General features: G+C 33.8%; 1 protein-coding gene and 2 long non-coding RNA genes across 4 annotated transcripts; 2 read left to right on the plus strand and 1 right to left on the minus strand.

Moving 5' to 3' along the window:
* Positions 1-42: 42 nt before the first annotated feature.
* LOC141402119 (uncharacterized) lies at positions 43-8,702 on the plus strand. 2 transcript variants are annotated; one of them, XM_073982832.1, is made up of 4 exons: positions 43-207; positions 3,132-3,273; positions 3,344-3,551; positions 7,985-8,702. In XM_073982832.1, exons 2-4 carry the CDS (start codon positions 3,138-3,140, stop codon positions 8,058-8,060), a joined length of 420 nt encoding a protein of 139 aa, XP_073838933.1. In that variant the 5' UTR covers positions 43-207; positions 3,132-3,137; the 3' UTR covers positions 8,061-8,702. The 2 variants fall into 2 exon arrangements, 1 of the variants encoding a protein (XP_073838933.1); XR_012412533.1 differs by having other exon boundaries at positions 46-207; positions 7,720-8,702.
* A 3,996-nt stretch (positions 8,703-12,698) lies between these two features.
* Positions 12,699-14,221, minus strand: LOC141404048 (uncharacterized). Its single transcript, XR_012412936.1, has 2 exons — positions 14,078-14,221; positions 12,699-14,020 (listed from the first exon to the last, which is right to left on the minus strand). It is a non-coding gene; the product is annotated as an uncharacterized lncRNA (long non-coding RNA).
* Positions 14,222-18,207: 3,986 nt separating this feature from the next.
* LOC141401061 (uncharacterized) lies at positions 18,208-20,142 on the plus strand. Its single transcript, XR_012412261.1, has 2 exons — positions 18,208-18,342; positions 18,400-20,142. It is a non-coding gene; the product is annotated as an uncharacterized lncRNA (long non-coding RNA).
* Positions 20,143-22,856: the final 2,714 nt, after the last annotated feature.

Below are 22,856 nucleotides of genomic sequence, written 5' to 3' on the forward strand. Positions count from 1 at the left end.
AAATGACTACCGAATCTTTTTTATACCCATAACTGCTGTTATAGAACATTCTTTTGGTGAGCAGAGATCATTTGTGAATTGGACGCGATAATACAAATCGGCAAGCGCGAAAAAAGACAAGCCAACTAACACTAATTGTGTGCAAAAAATATTGCATTTTTAAACATAATTTAAAACAGTATTCCTGTACGGGAACACACGTATAAGGTAAGTTTTTTATAAAATTCTTTAAAACTAATGTAATGTCTTACATATACACATCTTGTTCAAAGAATTTCAAGTTTGTATGTGTAGCGTGCCTTGTAACCGCGTCACATACAACGACAAAAAAGCGGACAAACTTTAATGTAATGCCAAGAGACGCCAAGAAAAAATATGCTTCCAAAAGTTTGTCCCGCTTTTCTGTGGTTTTATTTAACGCGTATCTTACATATAAACGTTTTTTTTAAAGAATTTCAAGTCTGTATGTGTAGCGTGCCTTTTTACCGCGTCACTTACAACGACAAAAAAGCGGGACAAACTTCTGGAAAACATAATTTTTCTTCGCGTCTCTTCGCATTACATTAGTTTTCAGGAATTTTGTAGGTAGGTCAAAGAATTTCAAGTCTGTATGTGTAGCGTGCCTTATAACCGCGTCACATACAACGACAAAAAAGCGGACAAACTTTAATGTAATGCCAAGAGACGCCAAGACATTACATTAACTGATGTAATGCCAAGAGACGCCAAGAAAAAATATGCTTCCAAAAGTTTGTCCCGCTTTTCTGTGGTTTTATTTAACGCGTATCTTACATATAAACGTTTTTTTAAAGAATTTCAAGTCTGTATGTGTAGCGTGCCTTTTTACCGCGTCACTTACAACGACAAAAAAGCGGGACAAACTTCTGGAAAACATAATTTTTCTTCGCGTCTCTTCGCATTACATTAGTTTTCAGGAATTTTGTAGGTAGGTCAAAGAATTTCAAGTCTGTATGTGTAGCGTGCCTTATAACCGCGTCACATACAACGACAAAAAAGCGGACAAACTTTAATGTAATGCCAAGAGACGCCAAGACATTACATTAACTGATGTAATGCCAAGAGACGCCAAGAAAAAATATGCTTCCAAAAGTTTGTCCCGCTTTTCTGTGGTTTTATTTAACGCGTATCTTACATATACACGTTTTTTTTTTAAGAATTTCAAGTCTGTATGTGTAGCGTTTTTTTTACCGCGTCACTTACAACGACAAAAAAGCGGGACAAACTTCTGGAAAACATAATTTTTCTTCGCGTCTCTTCGCATTACATTAGTTTTCAGGAATTTTGTAGGTATGCATAGGCTTCCTATAGTTGGTCGCCCATTTCTGTCGCTGTATGTGACGCGGTTATAAGGCACGCTACACATACAGACTTGAAATTCTTTGAAAAACGTGTATATGTAAGATACGCGTTAAATAAAACGACAGAAAAACGGGACAAACTTTTGGAAGCATATTTTTTCTTGGCGTCTCTTGGCATTACATCAGTTAATGTAATGTCTTGACATCAGTTAATGTAATGCCAAGAGACGCCAAGAAAAAATATGCTTTCAAAAGTTTATCCCGCTTTTCTGTCGTTTTATTTAACGCGTATCTTACATATACACGTTGTTTTTTTTCAAAGAATTTCAAGTCTGTATGTGTAGCGTGTCTTATAACCGCGTCAAATACAACGACAAAAAAGCGGGACAAACTTTTGGAAAACATATTTTGGCTTAACTCTAGTTTAGTAAAAACTCTCCGATTTTTGTGAAATTTTTTTCAGAGGTAGATATTGTTACGCTTATCAGGGAAATGTATAATTTTCTTGGACGGACCCGGTTACCCGGTTATTAGACCCGAAAGTTCGGTTACAAAACCCGGGTTAGACCCGGCTGTACTGAACCGTTTGCTACAAAATGTGTATCATTGGAAAGCTGATTTTTGGACCCGGATTTTTCCATAAAACCCTCAAAAGTCGAAAATGGGCTCATTATCGTTTCCCATTTAATGTAAGCCAGATTGTAGCTCACACTTCAACCTTTCCAAAGTGGTGCTATATGTTGTAATACCTTCCCTGGATCCAGAGATATGGCTCTTAGAATCTGGACAAACCGGTTTCTCTAAGTGGCTATTTATAGAAAAAATTATAATTTGAAAGAACATTTTGTTCCCGTTCTCGAGATTTGCACTATCCATAGGAGAAAGTCTTAAATCCCCGGCCGAAGGCCGTCTATGTAGGGAAACATTTATAATTTAAAAGAAAAATGTGTTCCCGTTCCCTAGATTTGCACCTGTTGCTATTTAAAGAAAAAATTATAATTTAAAAGCAAATTTTGTTCCCGTTTCCGAGATTTGCGCCTGTCCATAGGTGAAAGTCTTAAATCCCCGGCCGAAGGCCTGCCATTTTGAGAAAAAATATAATTTAAAGGACAATTTTGTTCAATTTAGAACTTTAAAATTTTCCATAGACACCTATAATGTAAAGAAATGAGCCCTACAAAACCGAGTTCTGAAGATTCTAAGGGCCATATCTCTGGATCCAGAGAAGGTATTACAACATATAGCACCATTTTGTAAAGGTTAAGTGTTATAATATGGCATTCAGTGGGCACAATAATGGAAGCATTTTCGACTTTTTGAGGGTTTTATGGAAAAATCGGGGTCCAAAAATCAGTTTTTGGTTTATATCACCTGACCACCTGAAAATATCCCCATCATATGACCACTTTTTGGATAGGTTTTTCCATAAGCATTCCAATGATACCCAATCAGTTTAGTACAGCTGTGTCTAACCCGGGTTTTGTACCCGGACTTTCGGGTCCAATAACCGAGTAACCGGATCCGTCCCCAAGAAAATTATACATTCCCATGATCAGCGCAACAATATCTACCTCTGGAAAAAATTTCACTAAACTAGAGCTGTTCCCATATTTTTTCTTGGCGTCTCTTGGCAAATTTAGTTTAACTTTAAAATGTTCCATATCGGTCCTCTCCTCCGCAACACTTTTGTACTTTACATTCGATCTGTATGTAGGTAAAAGTTTCAATTTACATATGCTGAGGGTATATCTCTGTCGGCAAAGCCCACTGATACTTTTTTAGTTGTTTCATTTGAAATTGTTTTTATTCTAGCTAAAAATGTTTTCCCTGATTGTATTCGACAACGGGGAATCTCTTGTCGTTAATTCCAAAACTTTAAGCCAATGTGCCGAAGAAGAATGCGTCGTAAAGTATAGAGGCGGCAGCTATAAAGCAAAAATAATTGCCAGAAATGGTAAGTTTATAAATATAAAATATCATATATATGATAACAATATGTAGACTTACGCATCATATATTGCTAGATAACAAACAACGTTTGATTGATTTCAAACAAAGAAGAGACAATGATAATGGAACTTTATGGAGAATGGAAAATTTTTCAAAACAAACACTGTCTGAACTAAGAGATTCCCTCGAAAATACTTCACCAGAAATTGCTAAAGCGTTATTCAAGCAAAGACATATGGCAAATTCAAATGAGAACACGCCAGAGATACATTGTAATTCACGGTAAGTCTTTTTTGATAAAAACACATTTCTGTCGTTTGTAGCAGACGAAATATTTTATACGAAACACTTCAAATATTTGAATACACTAATACCTCGATTTGCGTTAATAACACTGTACAACGAAATCGAACTTTTTTCAAAATTACAACCCAGCAAAATGTTCGATGCCAAAGAAGCTATTCAAGAATGGGTACAAGTGATATGGAATGTAATTTTTTTAGCATCTTCATTCATTCTTTTTACAAGAGCGTGACCCCCAAAAGATGCAATTCCTTTTCAGATCCTAAGCATTTTAACCAATTCTTTGGCATGACATCTTAACCAATTCCTAGAATAGCATTTTCACAAAGCCTTTGGCATGTCATCTTTACCAACCCTTTGGCATGACATCTTAACCAATTCCTAGAATAGCATTTACACTAACCCTTTGGCATGTCTCTTGATGAACCCTCTAGCATGGAATTTTTACCAATTCCATAGAAGTACATCACGGCTATAGAAGTACATCACTACCAATGAGTTTAAAATTGAATCGAGGTATATTAATTGATGTGGGATAAGCCTCCTTGTCCAAGAAGGCACGTTTGTAGAAAAATACTATTCATTTTCAGAATCCTGTTCTTCTTCGATTCGGGCTTTTGGGTCAAATTTCGAAAACAAGATTTGATTGATTTCATTCTAAGTCAGAGTTAGTCGCATATCCAACGTTTCATCTTGATTTGACAGATTTTGCATATATTTATGTACTTGAAATAGGATTTAACCAAACATTTGCAAGAAATGTATAAGGACATACTACTAATTAAAACCTTTTATAAAATATACTTATATATGTATTTACAAATAAGATCCTAGCACAGACAAGGAAACTCTTTTAGTATCAAAGAGTGCAGTTCGATTCTACTTTTTTGACTCCATATTGGAGACTTCCTATAAATAACACTGTGAACAAAAATTTTGGGGCATGGACGATTCTCTTTGGGGATAAAAGCCCTTGGTAAGTATATTAAGAACCCCGAAGGACAGATCCGCCCTGAGTCGAACTTTCGCATTATGGCGTGATGAAGTTTTGTTCTATCATTATTGTGATATCTTTGTTCACTGTTGTTTTAGCTTATTTTTGAGATAATATGTCTTCAGTCAAATCGAATGAGGATTATTTTCGTAGAGTACTTCGACCTTCTAACTCGCTTCCTTCGATGTCCTCATCGTCCTTCATTTTAAGAGCTAAAACATAAGTGAACAAAGATACAACGATAATTCCTGATGACTTACAGGGTCTCTAGCAAAAAATCCATCACGCCATAACGCGGAAGTTCAACTCACGGCGGATCTGTCCTTCGGGGTTCTTAATATACTCATCAAGGCCTTTCTTTCCCAAGAGGAATTTCCCGTGCCCCAGATTTTCACAATCATTTTGTTGCACAGTGTAATAAATAAAAGAAAATATACCAAAAAAATAAACTTCATCCCAATTGGATCGATGGAATGGGTTCAAATACCGATGAAAATATCGGATCTTTCACGACTTCCTTTGAATGGGTTTAAATGTTGAAGAAAAGATCGGATCTTTCACGAGTTGATTTATCATTCGTGGAATTAATTCAAATGCTGAAGAAAAGATCGGATCTATCACGACTTCAATTGAACCAATGCAAAAGATCCAGTGAAATCATGGCATCTCATGGAACCACTTCCATAAAATTTTGCTGGGAAGAAACGCCGCACAGATTATGAAATCAAAGAGGCCGAAAAAAAGAAGTCATGTGTATCGGCGTTTTGAAAGTTTACGTCGGGAAGTAACCTAAATAGGCGTGCCAAGTTCAGCCCATTTCTACAGGTTTTGAAATATTCGACATCAGATTCCTTGGAATCCTTGCTTTTTAGGTATAAAGTGTCTTTGGCCTATAGTGAAATTTTATGACAAATAATTTTGTAGAATATTATGATCTGATACGATCTCATTTTAAATGAGTTTTTAAAAGTTTGTGAAAAAAAGGGACCAAAAAGTCGTCTTTAGTGACTCGCATGAGGGCTAATTTTCTTCATAAAAAGATACCCCGCATTGTTGTCAGCAATATTGCCAAAGACACTTTATACCTAAAATACAAGGATTCCAAGGAATCTGATGTCGAATATTTCAAAACCTGTAGAAATGGGCGGAACTTGCCACGCCTATTTAGGTTACTTCCCGACGTAAACTTTCAAAACGCCGATACACGTATCTTCTTTTTTCGGTCCTCTTTTGTAATCTGGTCGAATTATCTTGTAATTATTTTTTGTGTTGTACAGTGTAATTGGTTCCGACGAACTTCAACGCAAATCGAAACATGTTTTTCCATATGTTTATGTGAAGAATTTTTTAATTGGTTCTCCAACAATTTTTAATTTAAAATTTTTCTAAATTTCTTGGACGTAGAAGCCTCGGTACATTAGAAGCCTTGCGGCCTGGGTTTCTTCTGACATAATAAAAATAAAATAAATTTCGAAGGGTTGCACTATTTTCTTCATTCTTTTAATTTTATTATGTCTCTCATTTGTAACTCATTTTTTACACAGTTGCAGTTGACCAATCGAACTAAAATTTTGCACATTTTTAAGATTTGGATGACAATACATGAATATTAAATCAAAACCAATTTTGGTCCATTTTGTTTTACAGTGTTTTATCTAATTTGCTTTTCAAATCAGGTAACTCGTGTTTCACACAGTTGCAGTTGACCAATCGAACTTAAACGTTGCACATTTTAAAGCTTTTGATGACAATACATGAATATGAAATCAAAACCAATATTGGTCCATTCTTACAGTGTTTTACGGTGTCTAACTTAACTCCCTTTTCGAATTTGATTTTTAACAGGGTTGTAGTTGACCAATCGAACTTTGCACACTTTTGTGAAAATTTCGATATATGACACTGTGTTACAAAAGTTGACCAGAAAAATATTCAAGCGTTCTGATGCAAAATTCCATCGTGTTGGGATCCATGGAGAACGAAAATGCCTTTAGTTCCTTTGTGTCGCTTCGTTTTATTTTTTATAGCGGTAAGAGTAGTGAAAATCTGGGTTTCTTATATTTTCAAATTTAAACGGGCATATCTTATTTTTTCCGCAACGGATTTCTTTTGATCCTTCTTCCTTTTTTTAAGGGGTGAATATATCTTTTGAAAAAGCCATTATTGTTTTAAATCGGTTAGCAAATGGCAAAGTTATAGTGGTTTAAGTCTGAAAACTCCCACAAAAAAATTACAACTGAATTTCTCAGAATTTTCAAAAATATCTTTTTTTGTTTTGTTCAATATTTAATTTGAAAATTGTGAGAAATTTAGTTATAGTTTTTTGTGGGGGTTTTCAGACTTAAACCACTATAACTTAGCCATTTGTTAACCGATTTAAAACAATAATGGCTTATTCAAAAGATATTATTCACCCTTTGAAAAGAAGAAGGATCAAAAGAAATCCGTTGCGGAAAAAATAAGATATGCCCGTTTAAATTTGAAAATATAAGAAACCCAGATTTTCACTACTTTTACCGCTATTCAAAAAATTGTCGAAGCGTGATAGGTTGAAATTTAGTTATACACCATTTTCTGATAGGCAGGCTTTAATTACACTTTAGTTTGTATAAATCGTACTAAAATTTTCCATATAGACGATCATTTTTCATTCAAAAATACCTTACGTCCCCTACAAAATCTTATTTTATTCGTTCAAAACTTAATAAATATATTCGTTTGATTTTTAACAAAGCGTGTAGAAAAATGTCTCATATCTGCCAATCATCCGATTTTTCAAATATGAACATAGTTAAGATACTGAGGATCTCAAAACATTATTTGGTCGAAGAATGAATGCCTTCTTCTTGGCGGGACCTATATTTTGTTTAATAAATTTCGTTAAGTACCGAAATTATAAGCATTTTAATTTTACCGATTTTAGTCTGTAACCAAAAAATGAGTTAAAGTATCTATAATATAAGCTGTTCGAAACCACCATCGAATGTCGTAGGTTCATTATATGATCCCCTTTGGGAACATAAATGTTGTTCAGACTTAAAGATTACGGATGAGTAATGCTTATAAAATTTAAAGATTGGTATAACAATTTTTTGTAGACATAGAGCTCTGATGTAGGAATTCAGCATAAACAAATATTCTTTACCTTTTTAGCCAAAGCTCTTGGTGGTTCAATCATTTTGTTCGACATTCAACATATGTTCAAATTTTTTCAATGTTTGTACGTGTCACTGTCGCACTGCTAATATCTTGTGCATACGGAATGTACATACATATATAATTTAATCGTATCGATAGTATTTTTATTTAGTACTAATTTAAAAAAAAACACATATATATATATTCATGGAATCAAAACATTCTGAACTAAAATTCTATATGAGACTGAAAGAAACTTGTTATGTATTTTTATTTGTAGTATTTATTTGTCGCAGTCCACAGTGCGTTTCTGGATCGAATTCCATAGAAAAATCATGAAATTGATGTGGTGGTGAATCGATCTAAGGACGCCTAATTTTATGAAATTCACTCTAGCGTGGACAACTATCAAACAATCAAATTTAATTAAAATGTTATAAATTACATTAAAGAAATGAGACTTTAAAATATATGTATATATAATATATGTATATATAATCAAAACTTTTTCTAATAGATACATATTAGAACTACCAAATTTAGTATTTAAGGATAAAGAACGAGTTATGATTCCTATTTTGTGGACATATAAAGTATTATAAAGATGTCGGTTTCTAATAGTCTTATAACAATTTTCACCAGAATATAACCACATTAAAAATTTATATAAAACTTTCATGGTTACCTTATGTTGTTCTAAACTGGTGGGAATGTACGAAATATTGTCGCAGTGATATTATTTCTGTATTAATAATTAACTAAAAAGGAACTACATTGGCTAGAATCATTCAAAACTAAAATTTTATAAACCCATATACAATAATTTATTTTGTATACGAATCTGAAACGTTATTTTTGGTACTTATTTTTAATTATTTAAAAAAAATTAAAATTGTATAATTTAATATTGTCTTATTATAAATTAACAAAATTTTATTTAAATGTATGATTTAACTTTAAAAAGTTTGTTAATAAACCAAACTATAAAAGAATAATAATTTTTGTTTTAATTTAATGGTGCAGTTGGGTTCTAAAAGATAAATTTCTCACAGAATCACTTGCAAAGAACATTTTTTGATATTTATATTTTTTTTAGATCGATGGAAGTTGCTACCATATGGAACATCTAAGCAAGGTAATTTTTTCGAAAATAGAAGATGTTGTATTAAGAAACAGCCTGCCGAAATTATAAACTTTACACTTTCAATAAACATAAATTCAAATAAAATTAATAAAATACAGTAATATAATTATTTGTTGGTGTTTTAGTGGTTGGATGCTTTGTGAAGTTGGTGACATTACAACTAAAGGCCTCGTCACATAAGCGGCATGACTTGTGAAGTCAGCATCATCGGCTGGCGTATTCGTAAATGAACAAAAGGAAAATGATAACATAGTTATCATGGTATAAGTAAAGAGGTAGATTTAAATGAAAAAATCTATAGAACCCTTGTTTTTCTTGAATTCCTAAAACTTCAAAATAAAAGTGGGTTTGTTTACAATGTATTTTTTGAGCATTTTATAAAAAACGCGAAAAATGAATGAAGAGTTAAGTTTTCTCTACATAATCGAGTTGTGAATATGATAAACTGATTGCTTCAATGCAAATCTCACCAATTTCTTCCACATAAATGATCTAAAAACAATTTTAAAAATCATTGAATTCGATTGTTTTTAAAATTGTTTGGCATATTATTCAAACACCACACACACATACACAGTTTGTTTATATTGTATTGAAGTTTTAGGCATACTCGAATGAAAAAAATTTAAATTGACATAAAGCTTTGGCTAACCTTTCTTATTAAACCATGATAGTTATCATATGTTACCATTTTCCTTTTGTTCATTTACCAAATATGCCAGCCGATGACTTCAGCCAGCCAGAAAACGTCTTACGTGACGAGGCCTTTACAACGCAATTAAAGTATGGTTGCGCAATACATAATATAGTCATAAATCACTCGAATACATAAAAACTAGCAAAATGCCCGCTACTTCGTATGCGAAAAAGGAATACTTACTCCCCTACACATCAAAAGCGATGTGGGTATTTTTAAGATTTTATCCCTATTTTCCAACCGTTTTTTGAAATTTGTTATATCAAAATATAGAAAACATTTATTCAAAAATTTTTACCCTATATAACAGTTATTTTTTGAGACATTTTTTGTGCCTTTTTTATTATCAGGGGTGAAAACCTTCTTGTAAAACATTAGCTGCATAGATCTGGGTTGCCAAATGAACTTACTATAACGTTCAGAATAAAAAATTGTTGATAAGATACGTTTGACTTTTTTACCTACAGCGTATTATTTAGAAACAGAATTCGCGTTAAAATATAATCAAATTTGCAGTTCAGTACAATTTTCAAAAATCAGGACCTTAACTGACATTTTACAGTTTTAGCTCTTCTTGTTCACCCAATGCCAATGGTATTACATGTAGAAACCTTTCATACATTTAAAGCGAATTTTAATAAACATGCTGATCCAATCTCAACAGTGACCCTCATAATAAATTTCATTTAACGGTTCACTCAATATCACTGTTTCAATATTTAGTATTATTTAATACTTCTAGTACACTTATTGTACGACCACCGCTAACAGTGAACCAGACAAATAATAAATCGGAATTCCACTTCTACATATTCCCTAGCCCAATACCAAAACGGTACCAAATTTAGTACTTATAATTACATCCTCATATCCAAAACTATATCCCAACCGCGATTTAATACTTTTCGTATACATAAGTACGAATTTCCAAAACTTCCTCCTTATCTCCACTCGTAACTCCAACTGCTACTAATACCAATTTAACAATTTCAGCTCTACCCCTTTAGGCAATAACAATTTGAAACAAATGCTGTGTCATTAAGTATGGTACGTATATCAAAACCACATCCATTTCTCAACCCTACACACCAACAGCGACTATAATGCCAAATTTCCGAATTCCACCTCTATTGATAGCACCACTAATACTTCACGGTGCTCTTGAAGCAACTTAAAATTGAAGGTGCTTACACCTGGAAAACTGTTGCAGATTCTGAAACTGCAATGTTCATATATGAGAAAAATAAAAAACAAAAAATCGCCAGAGCGCTTTTTAAATAAATCGCCAGAGCGCTTTTTAAATAAATCGCGATTCAAGTTGGCATTTTAATGGCCTTTTAGGTTTTAACGATTTTGCTTGGAAACTGGAAAGTCCTATCGAAATGCAACAAAAGAAAATATTGTAGCTATGAAAATTCTCTACTTCATTGAACTTTATAGTATTCTCGTCGGTTTTACCGTTTTTGAGATATAGAAGTTCCAATTGGGACAATTCAATTCTGTATCGTCTCCTTATAAAACGTCATGACTGCAATTTCCCAACTTAAACTTATATATCTAAAAAAATGGTACAACCTACGAAAAATTACATAATCCGGTCTTATAGAGAATTTTCACAGCTATAAGAGAATTTTCACAGATATTTATAAGGCTTGCCGCATTCAAGCAAAATCGCGAAACAATAGCAAAAAAAAAATTAAAAATTTAACATGAGCTCTTTATCTCAAAAATGGTACAACCTGGGAACCAATAATAAACGTCATTCCTCTAGAAAATTTTCGTAGTTACATTTTCTGTATCTCCATTTCGATAGGACTTGCGGTTTCCAAGCTAAATCACGAAAACCTAAAAATGTGAAGTTTGACCGCGACTTATTTAAAAATCCGTCCAGCATTTTTTTTCTTGTTTTTGGATGTTTCTCATCCATGAACATTGCTGTTTCAGAATCCGCAAAAAAACTTCCCAGATGTTAGCGGTTTTTACTTAAAGTTAGTTTACCAAAACAAATTTTACCAAATTCTGTAAAATTTTGTACTTTTCAAAACAACTTCCATAGTCCATATTTACATTAGACAATTTTCCTTGCGGCAATTGTCAGCTTGTCGGTGAGAGAGGGTGCATAGAGGCATACCATATTCTTCACCCCTCTCTCCATCAAACTGACAATTGCCGCAAGGAAAATTGCCTAATGTAAACATCGACATATCTCAACCCTCCACACTAAATGTTACTCTAAGACCAAATATCAGAATTCCAGTACTTAGACCTAAACCCAATATCAACATTTACCCCCAGTTTATGTATTTCGAAACGAAAATGTGTGCGCATGAAAGACACCCAAACTTTAGTTTTTGAAATATTATTTCATTTGCTTTTGCTTCAAAACAAAAAACAAATTTGAAATACACACTCAAATTTGGTAGTTTTTCTTCCGCATTCGTTTTCTTATCGACATACATGAACAGGCCCTTAGTACCATTTGGTACTTATCGACTTCTCACCCCTACACACCAATTAAGGTAACTTCAAAAACTTTTACTACGCATTTCCAAACCATATCCATATCTCAAACCAACATACCAAATACGACCCCAATTCAGAAATATTACTCTATCTGAAAACTACCTTTCGTATTCTTATAGTGCGTATTTTCAAAACCAACTCCATATCTCATCATTATACATCAATCAACAGTCACTCTAATGCCAAGTTTCAGAGTTCTATGTCTATTCCTTTACGGAATATTGATTTTTGTTCCATTCCAAAACCCACTTAAGAAGTACCCTTGAAGCTCATCCAAATTTTAAGCTTTTAGCTTTATCCTAATAACCCAAGTACTTTCTAAAACCATTGATACGATTTGGTTTAACGAATCAAACTGCAAAGTCACCAAGACAATTTGGCCAATCCTCTCCAAATGAAGAACCTAAGATGTTTAAGATCTTCCTTAAAATTCGTCAACAACTTCTCTCTGTCCACACTACCTATTTTTGTTAACTCATTTTTTAACACTCTATAGAATAAACACAATGGACCATAAGGTCTCCAAGTGAAGTAGATTATGAATACGGGTTATTTAAACTAGCCTTGGTATATCAGAGCTCCAACAAAGGCCTATGCCACCGCTAAATCCAACAATCAAACTGACACAGATTTTGTTTATTTTTATTTATTTATTCATATTTTTTATATTTATTCATATGAATGCCCAAAGAAGAAAAATTTACATATTGGGGGAGGGTAATATGTATAAGAACACAATAAATACATATGCATATCATTAGTCAAAACTCTTAATCAGAACAAACTTCATCACTCATAACCATATCTCACCGTTAGACAGGAACAGTGACCCCATTAAAATTTATCTTTACCTCTTCGGTATATACCGTGTTACCTTTTGTACCAATTAGTATTAGAATACCTGTTTCACTAAGACGATTCTAATAAAAATTGGTACAAGCTACTACCAAACCTCTGTCTGTTTAAAAAATATGTCGTTCATTTTTATCATACAAAAATTGTACAATAACATGAGTTTGGTTGTAATTCGAATTTGTATTCGAAACGCCTTAGTGAAACCGGCCATAAATATTATTTTATTTAAAATTTCACATCAATATTGACATTACATAACTCGGGGCTCATTTAACTAGCATATACCCTGACATTTTCAAATATTTTCGCGAGGGGTGGCTAAAAGTGAGAAGTAACTCTTGTGCCAGACTATGAAAATTTTCATGAAAATGTTTTGAGCTTATGGATAAGAAGGGAGAAAGGGAGCTCATTCACCTCAGCTCTCTCCTAAAAGCTAAAATATTTTCATGTGTTATTTTCAGTGTCTGGCACAAAAGTTACGAAATCTGTACACAATTTTTCAAAGTTCAAAAAGCAGGATGAATGTTTGGACTCAATCGATGCTGTATATCATACTTCCCGGGATGTAGGCTCCGAAAATTTTGTCAAAAGTTTACTTTAATAGAACAAATCTCGCATACCCGAACAAAATGCTCGTTTAAATCGAAAATGTTTTCATGACCGATCCGTATCCATTCCAAACATTCACCATAAGCCGGGGTTACTAAAGTCAGTTCGCTTAATTGCATGTTACAGCATTTGGAGCAGGATGAATGTTTGGACTGGTTTCGGATCGACCTGAAATTTTTACCACAGATAGGACATGCACTGCTGAAAAAATCCGTTTGTTTTGACGATATGTATATTTTAAATCGAAATTGTTTCATATATAGCCGGGGATTTAAGACTTTCTCCTGTGGACAGGAACAAATCTCGGCTAACGCGAACAAAATTTTCCTTCAAACCGAATTTTTTTATCCGGTCCGTATATTCAACTTATGCCCAGCATTTAGTATCTTTTGTACGAATGTGTCAAACAACATGTATGTACAATATGACATTGAATGAGATCCTTGAATCATCCCATCAAATGATGTTTTTGTCTTATGTTGCTCCATCTGAAAGAAAACATTTTACTTTTTGTATTCTGGGCAATCTGTTAAAATTTTACTTACCAAAGATAATTTCCTATTAAAAAACATCGCTATAAATTAAATTGTTTCTTATTGATTTGTTAAATTGAAAGTTCGAGGAAAATGATCAAATTTATACATTGATACAATGATTTCATACAAATTGTCCATGACACAATAAAAAAGGTAGATGGACAGGTGAATTGCTGCAACAAAAATTTTAAACTCTAGTTTAGTAAAAACTCTCCGATTTTTTTTGAAATTTCTTCCATAGGTACATACAGTTGCGCTGATCAAGGGAATGTATAATTTTCTTGGGGGACGGACCAGGTTATCCCGAAAGTCCGTGTACAAAACCCGGTTTAGAGCCAGCTCTACAAAACCGATTCCTACAAAAAGGAAAGGTCATACAGTGGGATTATTTTCAGGTGTTCAGGAGATATAGCCCAAAAAATGTTGTTTTTAGGTACTTATATTGTAAAAAAATGAGCCCAACAGAACCGGGATGTCAAGATTCTAAGGTCCATATCTCTGGATCTAGCGAACATTTTACAACATATTGCACCATTTTGGAAAGGTAAAATTGAGTGCTATAATCTGGTACACATTAAGCGAGCAGCCATAAGGGACCCATTTTGACTTTTTGAGGGTTTTATGGGAAAATCCAAAAATCGGTTTCTGGACTATATCACCTGAACGCATGAAAGTAACACTATCATTCTATATCTATCGCTACTTGTTTGATAGGTATTTCTGTAAGCTTTCCAATGACACCCATTTTGTAGGAATCGGCTCAATAGAGCTGGGTCTAACCCGGTTTTTGTACCCGGAGTTTCGGGTCAAATAACAGGATAACCGGGTCCTTCTCCCAAGAATTTACATTCCCGTGATCAGCGCAACAGTATCTACCTATGGAAAAATTACTAGAGTTAAGCCCGAAATTAATTATTCTGAATGAAAATTCTCCGTGAGTTTTGTACGTACGTTTGTAGTAGGTTTAGACTTATAAATCCACTCGATTTCCAATGTCAATTTCACAGTGTATTCGTCAAATAAATCATAGTTTTAAATCCACTCGATTTGATTTATCATATGCGCTATGGAATTGACATTTGAAATCGAGTGGAATTTGTAAGTCTAAACGTACTATTAGACTTATAATACACTCCACCTATAACAGTTTATTTAGCGATAATTTTCGACGTAAAATATTAAAAGTTCATATCTTCGATCTGTAGTGGGATTCCCTAACGCATTTTTTGGTTATCGACAAAAATCGTTAAAATCAAAATGCTTATAATTTCGGTAATAACCGATATTATTCGGTAAGTTAGCGACCAATAAAAAGTAGTCGCAAAGTTCTACCGATACCAACAGTGATGTCAACTTTTATTTAAACTTCTTATTCATAATTTGTCATTTTAATTTGATCGATTTTTGCCGGTAACCAAAAAATGCGTTAGAGTATCCCACTACTGGTGGACTAATGCATCTACCTTGATAATGGTGTCATTAAAATGGCACAACTACTTCTATATGGTTGCATATGATTATAGTACTCGGTACTCGGTTATTTTCATTTTGGCGTACGACGTATTTATCAATATTAAAGTATGTTTACACTAAGGCATATCACAATGGCAAAGGTTCTCCAAATATGTGTTTGACGGGTGTTTTAATATATTTTATGTCAAATATATCGAAACAGAGCAATATATCATGACAACAAACTCTAGTGTATATAGCCTTTTATGGGGTAAATTTGTCTATCCTTATTTTGCGTAAAAGTTACGTCTAGAAGTACATCTATTCTAAATAAATTAAATCGGGGGCTTATATGCTGTTTATATTAAAGCTTTTTGCAGGGTTAACCTTCTTTGAGAGGATTTGTTTGAAATATAAGCAATGGAATTGACATTTAAAACCCAGTCGGTTTGTTAAATCCGGTTATATGTAAACCGTGTATTAATTCTTGTTCTATGAAAATTTGAAATGAAAACATTTATAAAGGAACTAAATGTCAATGAACAATTTGATAAAGAAAATACTTTTCATTCAAAATTTTCATAGAACAAGAGTCAAGCTCCAGTAGTGCGATTCTGAAACTCATTTTTTGAGTTACCGAAAAATATCGGTAACATTAAAAAGTCAGTAACTTACCGAAAAGTATCGTTAATTACCGAAATTACAAGCATTTTAATTTTAACGACTTTAGTCGGTAACTCAAAAAATTTATTGGAGGATTGCACAACAGTAGTGGAATTCAGTAATTTTTCGAGTTACCGACACATATAGGTAGATATAATTGGGCTTCAATTACAAAGTAAATAAATAAAATAAAAACTCATCTGAAATCCATTGGATTTCATTTGACGTATCAGAAATGGAGTTGACAGTTGAAATCGCATCCCCGGATGCAGTTGAATCACTACAAGTGTACGGTACATTTGCCGTTGGAGTACATCTTTTCCTATGAATTCACTTATGAATATTACAAGAGAGCGCGCAGCTAGGATGCACTCCATTTTCGATCCAAATCACAGCTTTTGATGTAGTGTTTTGGATTGAATTTAAAGGCACTCTTCTTATTGCATTTTTAATCAGTTCAAAGATGCAATTAAAATGCAAGCCATTGCAAAGTATCCCAAAGTAAATAAAATGCATTTAATATTTGTATAAAACAAGAACACAAAGAACTTTATTATATAAACACAAATTAAAAAAAGTTTCCATTAAATTCAATCACATTTGATTTTACTTTCTCCGATCTCCAATTAATCCAAGCGCAACTGATTTTGTTCATCATCCTAAAGGTTTTTTATGTTGCCTTCCCATCACTAGTTCAGCTTTCGACATGGACTCCAACTCCATTAAAAATTTCCGTCTCGTGAATTACAGCAAAAATTTTCGCAACTTAAGTTGTTATTTCTTTATTTTATAACAAATTCTTCGAAATGTATACACTCTTGTTTATCTTTTGAAGAAATGTGTAGGGATCAACCAACTGATTTTTTCTGTAGGGATCTCTACAGCAACTGCTTATAAAATGTATCGAACGGAGTGCATTTTTCATAACTCTGTTGGACTATCATAACTACAATTGCACAACATCCAAAATTTTTTGCTGGGAACAATTTCGTGAAATCCAGGGTTCCTAGGTCGATTTACTAGAGTAAAATCATGAAGTTGCTGTAGTGAGGAACTCGATTTAAGAACCCTTAAATCGAGTTCCTCGATTAAGAAACCACTCTAATGTCACCTTCGACATATACGCAAAGGAATTGACAGTTGAAATCCATTCGCTTTCGTAATAATAAACCAGCTACAGGTTAAAATTTACGAAATCTCTCTTTTTCACATACTTATGCTAAGTTTACATTTACGAAATCCACTCGATTTCAACTGTCAATTCCATAGCTCAAACGTCAAATAAAATCTCATCTGGATTTCATTTGACGTTTAACCTATGGATTTGACAGTTGAAATCGAGTGGATTTCGTAAATGTAAACCAAGCATTATAACGCGGATTTATTGGGCGCATACGGTATGGAATGTGCAATTGAAATCGAGTAGATTTATAATCTAAACGAAAGCGTTTTAACTAAAAAGAGCAAGATGTAAGTGTGGTTAAACCAATGCTTGGTTTACATTTATAAAATCCACTCGATTTCAACTGTCAATTCCATTGGGGCCACCGTGGTGCAATGGTTAGCACGTCCGCCTTGCACTCAGAAGGTTTGCGGTTCGAATCCCAGGCCAAGCAACATCAAATTTTCAACGGTGGCAAAATTCCCCCTCAGTAATGCTGGCGACATTTCCTGAGTATTTAAGCCATGAAAAACTTCTCTACAAGTGGTGTCGTGGGAACATATATGTTCCCACGACACCACTTGTAGAGAAGTTTTTCATATATGTATGTATTCCATTGCTCAAATGTCAAATGAAACCGAATGGATTTCAGATGAGTTTTCATTTGACGTATACGAAAGGAATTGTCAGCTGAAATCCACTCGATTTCGTCAATATAAACCAGTTTCAAAATGGTATATGTAAGAGGAAAATTAATTAATGGATCTATCAAATTCAGTGGGTTAACCTTCAACAGTATAAATGCCCAATTAACCAGACAAAATGCTCTAATGTAAATATGCTCTTATTTCACAACCAGCTCAAATACAGTGTTGCATTCTAAGCATGTAAAAATAAGCAACTCTAAATAAAATACCAAAAATTGCAAGTGTGTTCGAAATTGTTTGTTAACATTTTGACAATGGACAAACAATTGTAGCAAAAATTTAATAATGAGGTAAATGTATTTTTAATTTAATAAAATTAGACATAATACACTTCTCATTCTTTTTAGGAAATTCCAATAAACAAAGGTGGAAGCAAGCGGTGGCCAACCAACTGAAACATAAAATGGTCTTGGGGTCATTGTGTGGCTAAAAAACGATTTTTTTCAATCCTTTATGAAAATCCCCCGACGAATATTCGAGTTTGGATCCTATACAAAGTACCTAGGACTTAAAGATCGTTATGTTGGTACGGGTTAACATTAACCGATTGCCATAACATTTCATGTATAAGGCTTTTGAATCAAATGGAAAACATTTAGGGGTAGGAGTTAAAAAAGACGTTTTGATGTAAAAACTTTACCAGTTCATAGTTGTGGCTAAAAAACGAATTTTACAAACATTAATGAAAATCCGGAAAATTCGAGCTTGGATCCAAGGAAGTAAATAAAGATCGGTTTTTGAGTTAACGAAAAAAATCCACAAATTACAAAGATCGTTTTGTTGGCACGGGTTAATATCAACCGAAAGTGTGTTAATTTACTATTGTATGGATTTGAAAACGCAAATTAAACCAACTGCCTGTTTCTGTATGTTGAAAGAAAGAATACTACCAAACTCTATTTTTATACCCTCCACAATATGGAGGGTATAATTAAATTTGTCATTCCGTTTGTAACACATCGAAATATTCGTCGAAATAAAGTATATATAAATAAAGTATATATATATTATTGATCAGCATAAATATCTATGTCGATTTAACAATGTCCGTCCGTCTGTCTGTTGAAATCAAGATACATTTCGCAATTTTAAAGATAGAGAGTCAATATTTGGTACAGAAGTTTTTATTACTTGCATGATGGTTGGTGTTGAAAAAGGGATATATCGGTCCACGTTTTGATATAGCCCCAATAGAACGGTACCTCCCGATTTTCGGTATTTTTAAGGTTTTAGCTTCATTGTCCTACCAAAATGGCTGAAAGTTGTTGTTTAGTTATCGTTGGGTGTACAAAACTTTCCACCTGAAATTTGTTGATATAAGTCTACGCATTCATATAGCCCCCATAAAACGGTATTTTGGAGGTTTTAGCTTCATTACCCACCAAAATGGCTGAAATTTGGTATTTAGTTATAGTTGGGTATATAGAACTTTCCACCTGAAGTTTTTTGGTGTAGGTCCACGTCTTCATATAGCCCCCATAGAACGGTACCTCCCGATTTTCGGTATTTTGAAGGTTGTGGCCTCTATATTCCACGGAAATGGCTGAAATTTCGTATTTAGTCTTCATTTAGGGCACACAACTTTCAACCTGAAATTTGTTGTTATAGGTCCACGCCTTCATATGGCACCCATAAAACGGTACGGAACGGTACGGAAACTAATTGTTCTATTCCACTTTAACACAACTCGTGGTGGAGGGTATAACTTAACACCGTTCTTACTTGTTCAAATTAGTTTTTTGTTTGCAGCAAAAGCAAAGGTAAACGTATGTCTTCGAAAGTTTGGACGTGTTTCATTCGAACACTTTTTCGTTTCGACATACAGAAACAGGCTGCAATTTATAGGCATTAAAATATAATTTTTACTTTGAAAGTTAATGCCAAGAAGTTCATCCGTGAAATTCAGTCATCATGTTTAAAGGAACGCTATAAATAAATAACAAAAGAAGACATAATAATGGGGGTTAGTTTAACGTAATTTAATATTTCAAGTTCACTACGAAGAAGTTTGGTATAACCCCACATTACGGTACCTACAAATTTTGAAGCAAACTCGTGATACCAAATCAATATACATACATATATAATTATTGTGTTATTTATTTATTTTTTTAGTCAATGATTTAAGGTATGTATATCTCCGTCAGCGCAGCTTACTGATACTTTCTTACTTGTTTGTGTGATAATGTGTATAGGTTGGGAAGTCAAATTTGAGTCGCCAACTTAAAAGGCTTTTTTTAAACTGGTTTTTTGAGATATGTCACTCTTTGAGTAAATGAGCGATATGTTCTACAACATCCCGAAGGGACAATGGAGATTCAAATTGGCTTAATGATATGGCTTGATTGTTTGAGATGTGACACCCTTTGAGTAAAAGAACGATATGTATATGAATTCTCACACAAAATAGTCTTCTAAAAATGAGTTTGATCTATGAAGTACCCATTTTATTCCTTTTATTTTTATTGTTTTATTTTATATAGACGCAAGAGGCAACTTTAAAATGGAACGAGAAAAATTGCCGCAAAGAAATTCGCTCAATGAAAATTGGGACTTAGACAAGTTTACTTGCGGCAAGTGTCAGTTTGAAGGAGAGACACGTAAGGGGAATAGATGTGGAAAAATTGCTCGTACTGGCAATTTTCAGGCAATCCTTTTATATTTTTCGTAGTTGACATTATTAATGTTTTGAAAACATAACTAAACAATACATACCGCAACAGAATTGCATGTTTAAACTCAAAAGGCATGTTCAAAATGTGCCTCATCGAAATAATGGTTTTAGACCCCAAGTATGTTTGCACGAAATCCGTTTCAGACAATTTGGAGTCAATTTAGCAATGTCCCGTCCGTCTGTCTGTCTGGCTGGCTAGAGCACTCGATAACTTTGGAACGGATTAACCGATTTGGTCCAACATTTTGCTTTCGTAATATTTTGTACAAACGTAGTTTAAGTTCGAAGGTGGGAAGTGCGGTCCACTATTCGGGTATCTCCCCCGTCTAGGGACACTTCTTGAATTTCTTGCAGCAGTTTCTGTTCGTGGTCCCATTCACGAGGTTATAATTATTTTCGGGGGCAAGTGCATAGATCCTGAGATAATGACCCAAACGCTCAAAGTAATTCAAACGACTGATGACGACGAAAACTTACGAATTGATTTCGTACAAATCACGTTCCAAGATGGTGTATATTGCAAAACATCTTCGGGTACCTCAATCACAAAAGTTCAATATTTTTGCTAAAATTCAGTTTAAGGGCTGTTCGAGGATAGTTTGCTAATTTTTCCAGATTACAGCGATGTAATGCTTTTCATAGGTGACCAACTGGAGTGTCTGTATGGACAATATCGGTCCACTCCTTGGGGTACTCACCCAAAATTTCAATATTTTTCGAAAACGTGCAGTTTAGGGACATGTCTAAGATCGTTGCGAATATTTTCCAGCAGCTAGTCCTCGCGACTCATATTACGGCAGCATAATGTGTTATTGGGGGTAAGTCCATACTGACTGAGATAATTAATTACCCTAAAACTGTAAAAACCCTGCCACCACCAACTATGGTTCTTAAGCCCACAGTCCACTTGTCGATTATATTCAACATTTACCAATGTTTTAATATGGGTAGAAATTATTACTGACACTGAAAAGGGTTATAGGGAGTCCTCGATTTGGTCCTTTATTTGCACATTGTAATCCTACTTCCAAAATTACATCTAATTCAATGTGGACTATATCGGTCCACTTCTTCCGGTACCTCCCCCACATAAGTTTAATCATTTAGGAACAGTGTCAGACCTGTTCTCGGATAAATTTTAAGTTTTCGCAGCACTCATTATAACAGTACTGTTAAAAAATGTACTTGTTTGCTTCTTTCATGATGTCACAGGTTTATCTCTTTCGGCAAAGCCGAATGATACATTTTTACTGGTATTTTATAAATTTATAACAATTTGTGTAAGATGACAAAATTCAGTAAACATTTTTAACAATTATGGAATAGGCGGACACTTCTTAGTGATTTACGGAACAAAAATAACAATAAATTCAAAGGCGAACTTATTTCAAATTGGCGGCGTTCAGTTCAGCTAGAAATATTTAAAAACGTGGTGGCAACCCATTTTTAAGTATTTGCTGTGATTATTTTGAGGACTATGTCTGAAAATTACTACGGCATCCATGATGTCCTCAAATGAAGCACAATATATATGAAACGTTCAGAAGGCAAGGGTAATACAAATTTGGGTCATAATTTGGAAAAAACATATAATTTAGCGTACAACGAAATACAATGTTGGTTCAAAGTTCAAATATTTCACTGTCCCCAAAATTTCTACTGGACATATATATATATATATATATATATATATATATATATATATATATATAGCTAGGTTATTTCGGCATAAGTCGGGAATACGAGCGCACACCCGAAATTTTACCACAGGTAGGTCTCGTCGTCCTGAACACAAAAATATATATACCATCTCTGGGAAGTCCATACTTCCCGAGATAGAGGCCTTTTAATTTCCAAAAATATGTAGCCGAAGGCCGGCTAATTAGAGAAAAATTAATAATATAAAATAAAGTTTTGTTTCCATTCCCTAGATTTGGACTTGTCCATAGTTGAAAGTCTTAAGTCCCCGGCGAAGGCCGGCTATTTAGAAAAAAAATTAATTTAAAAGAAAATTTGGAACTTTAATGGCCTATATCTCGGGAAGTATGGACTACATCTAGACGATATATATTTTTGTGATCAGGGCAACGAGACCTACCTGTGGTAAAAATTTCAAAAAAAAATCGGGTG

Source organism: Musca autumnalis, unplaced genomic scaffold (genome assembly GCF_047663935.1).
Source record: "Musca autumnalis isolate F117 unplaced genomic scaffold, ASM4766393v1 scaffold_4, whole genome shotgun sequence".
NCBI classification, from domain to species: Eukaryota; Metazoa; Arthropoda; class Insecta; order Diptera; family Muscidae; genus Musca; species Musca autumnalis.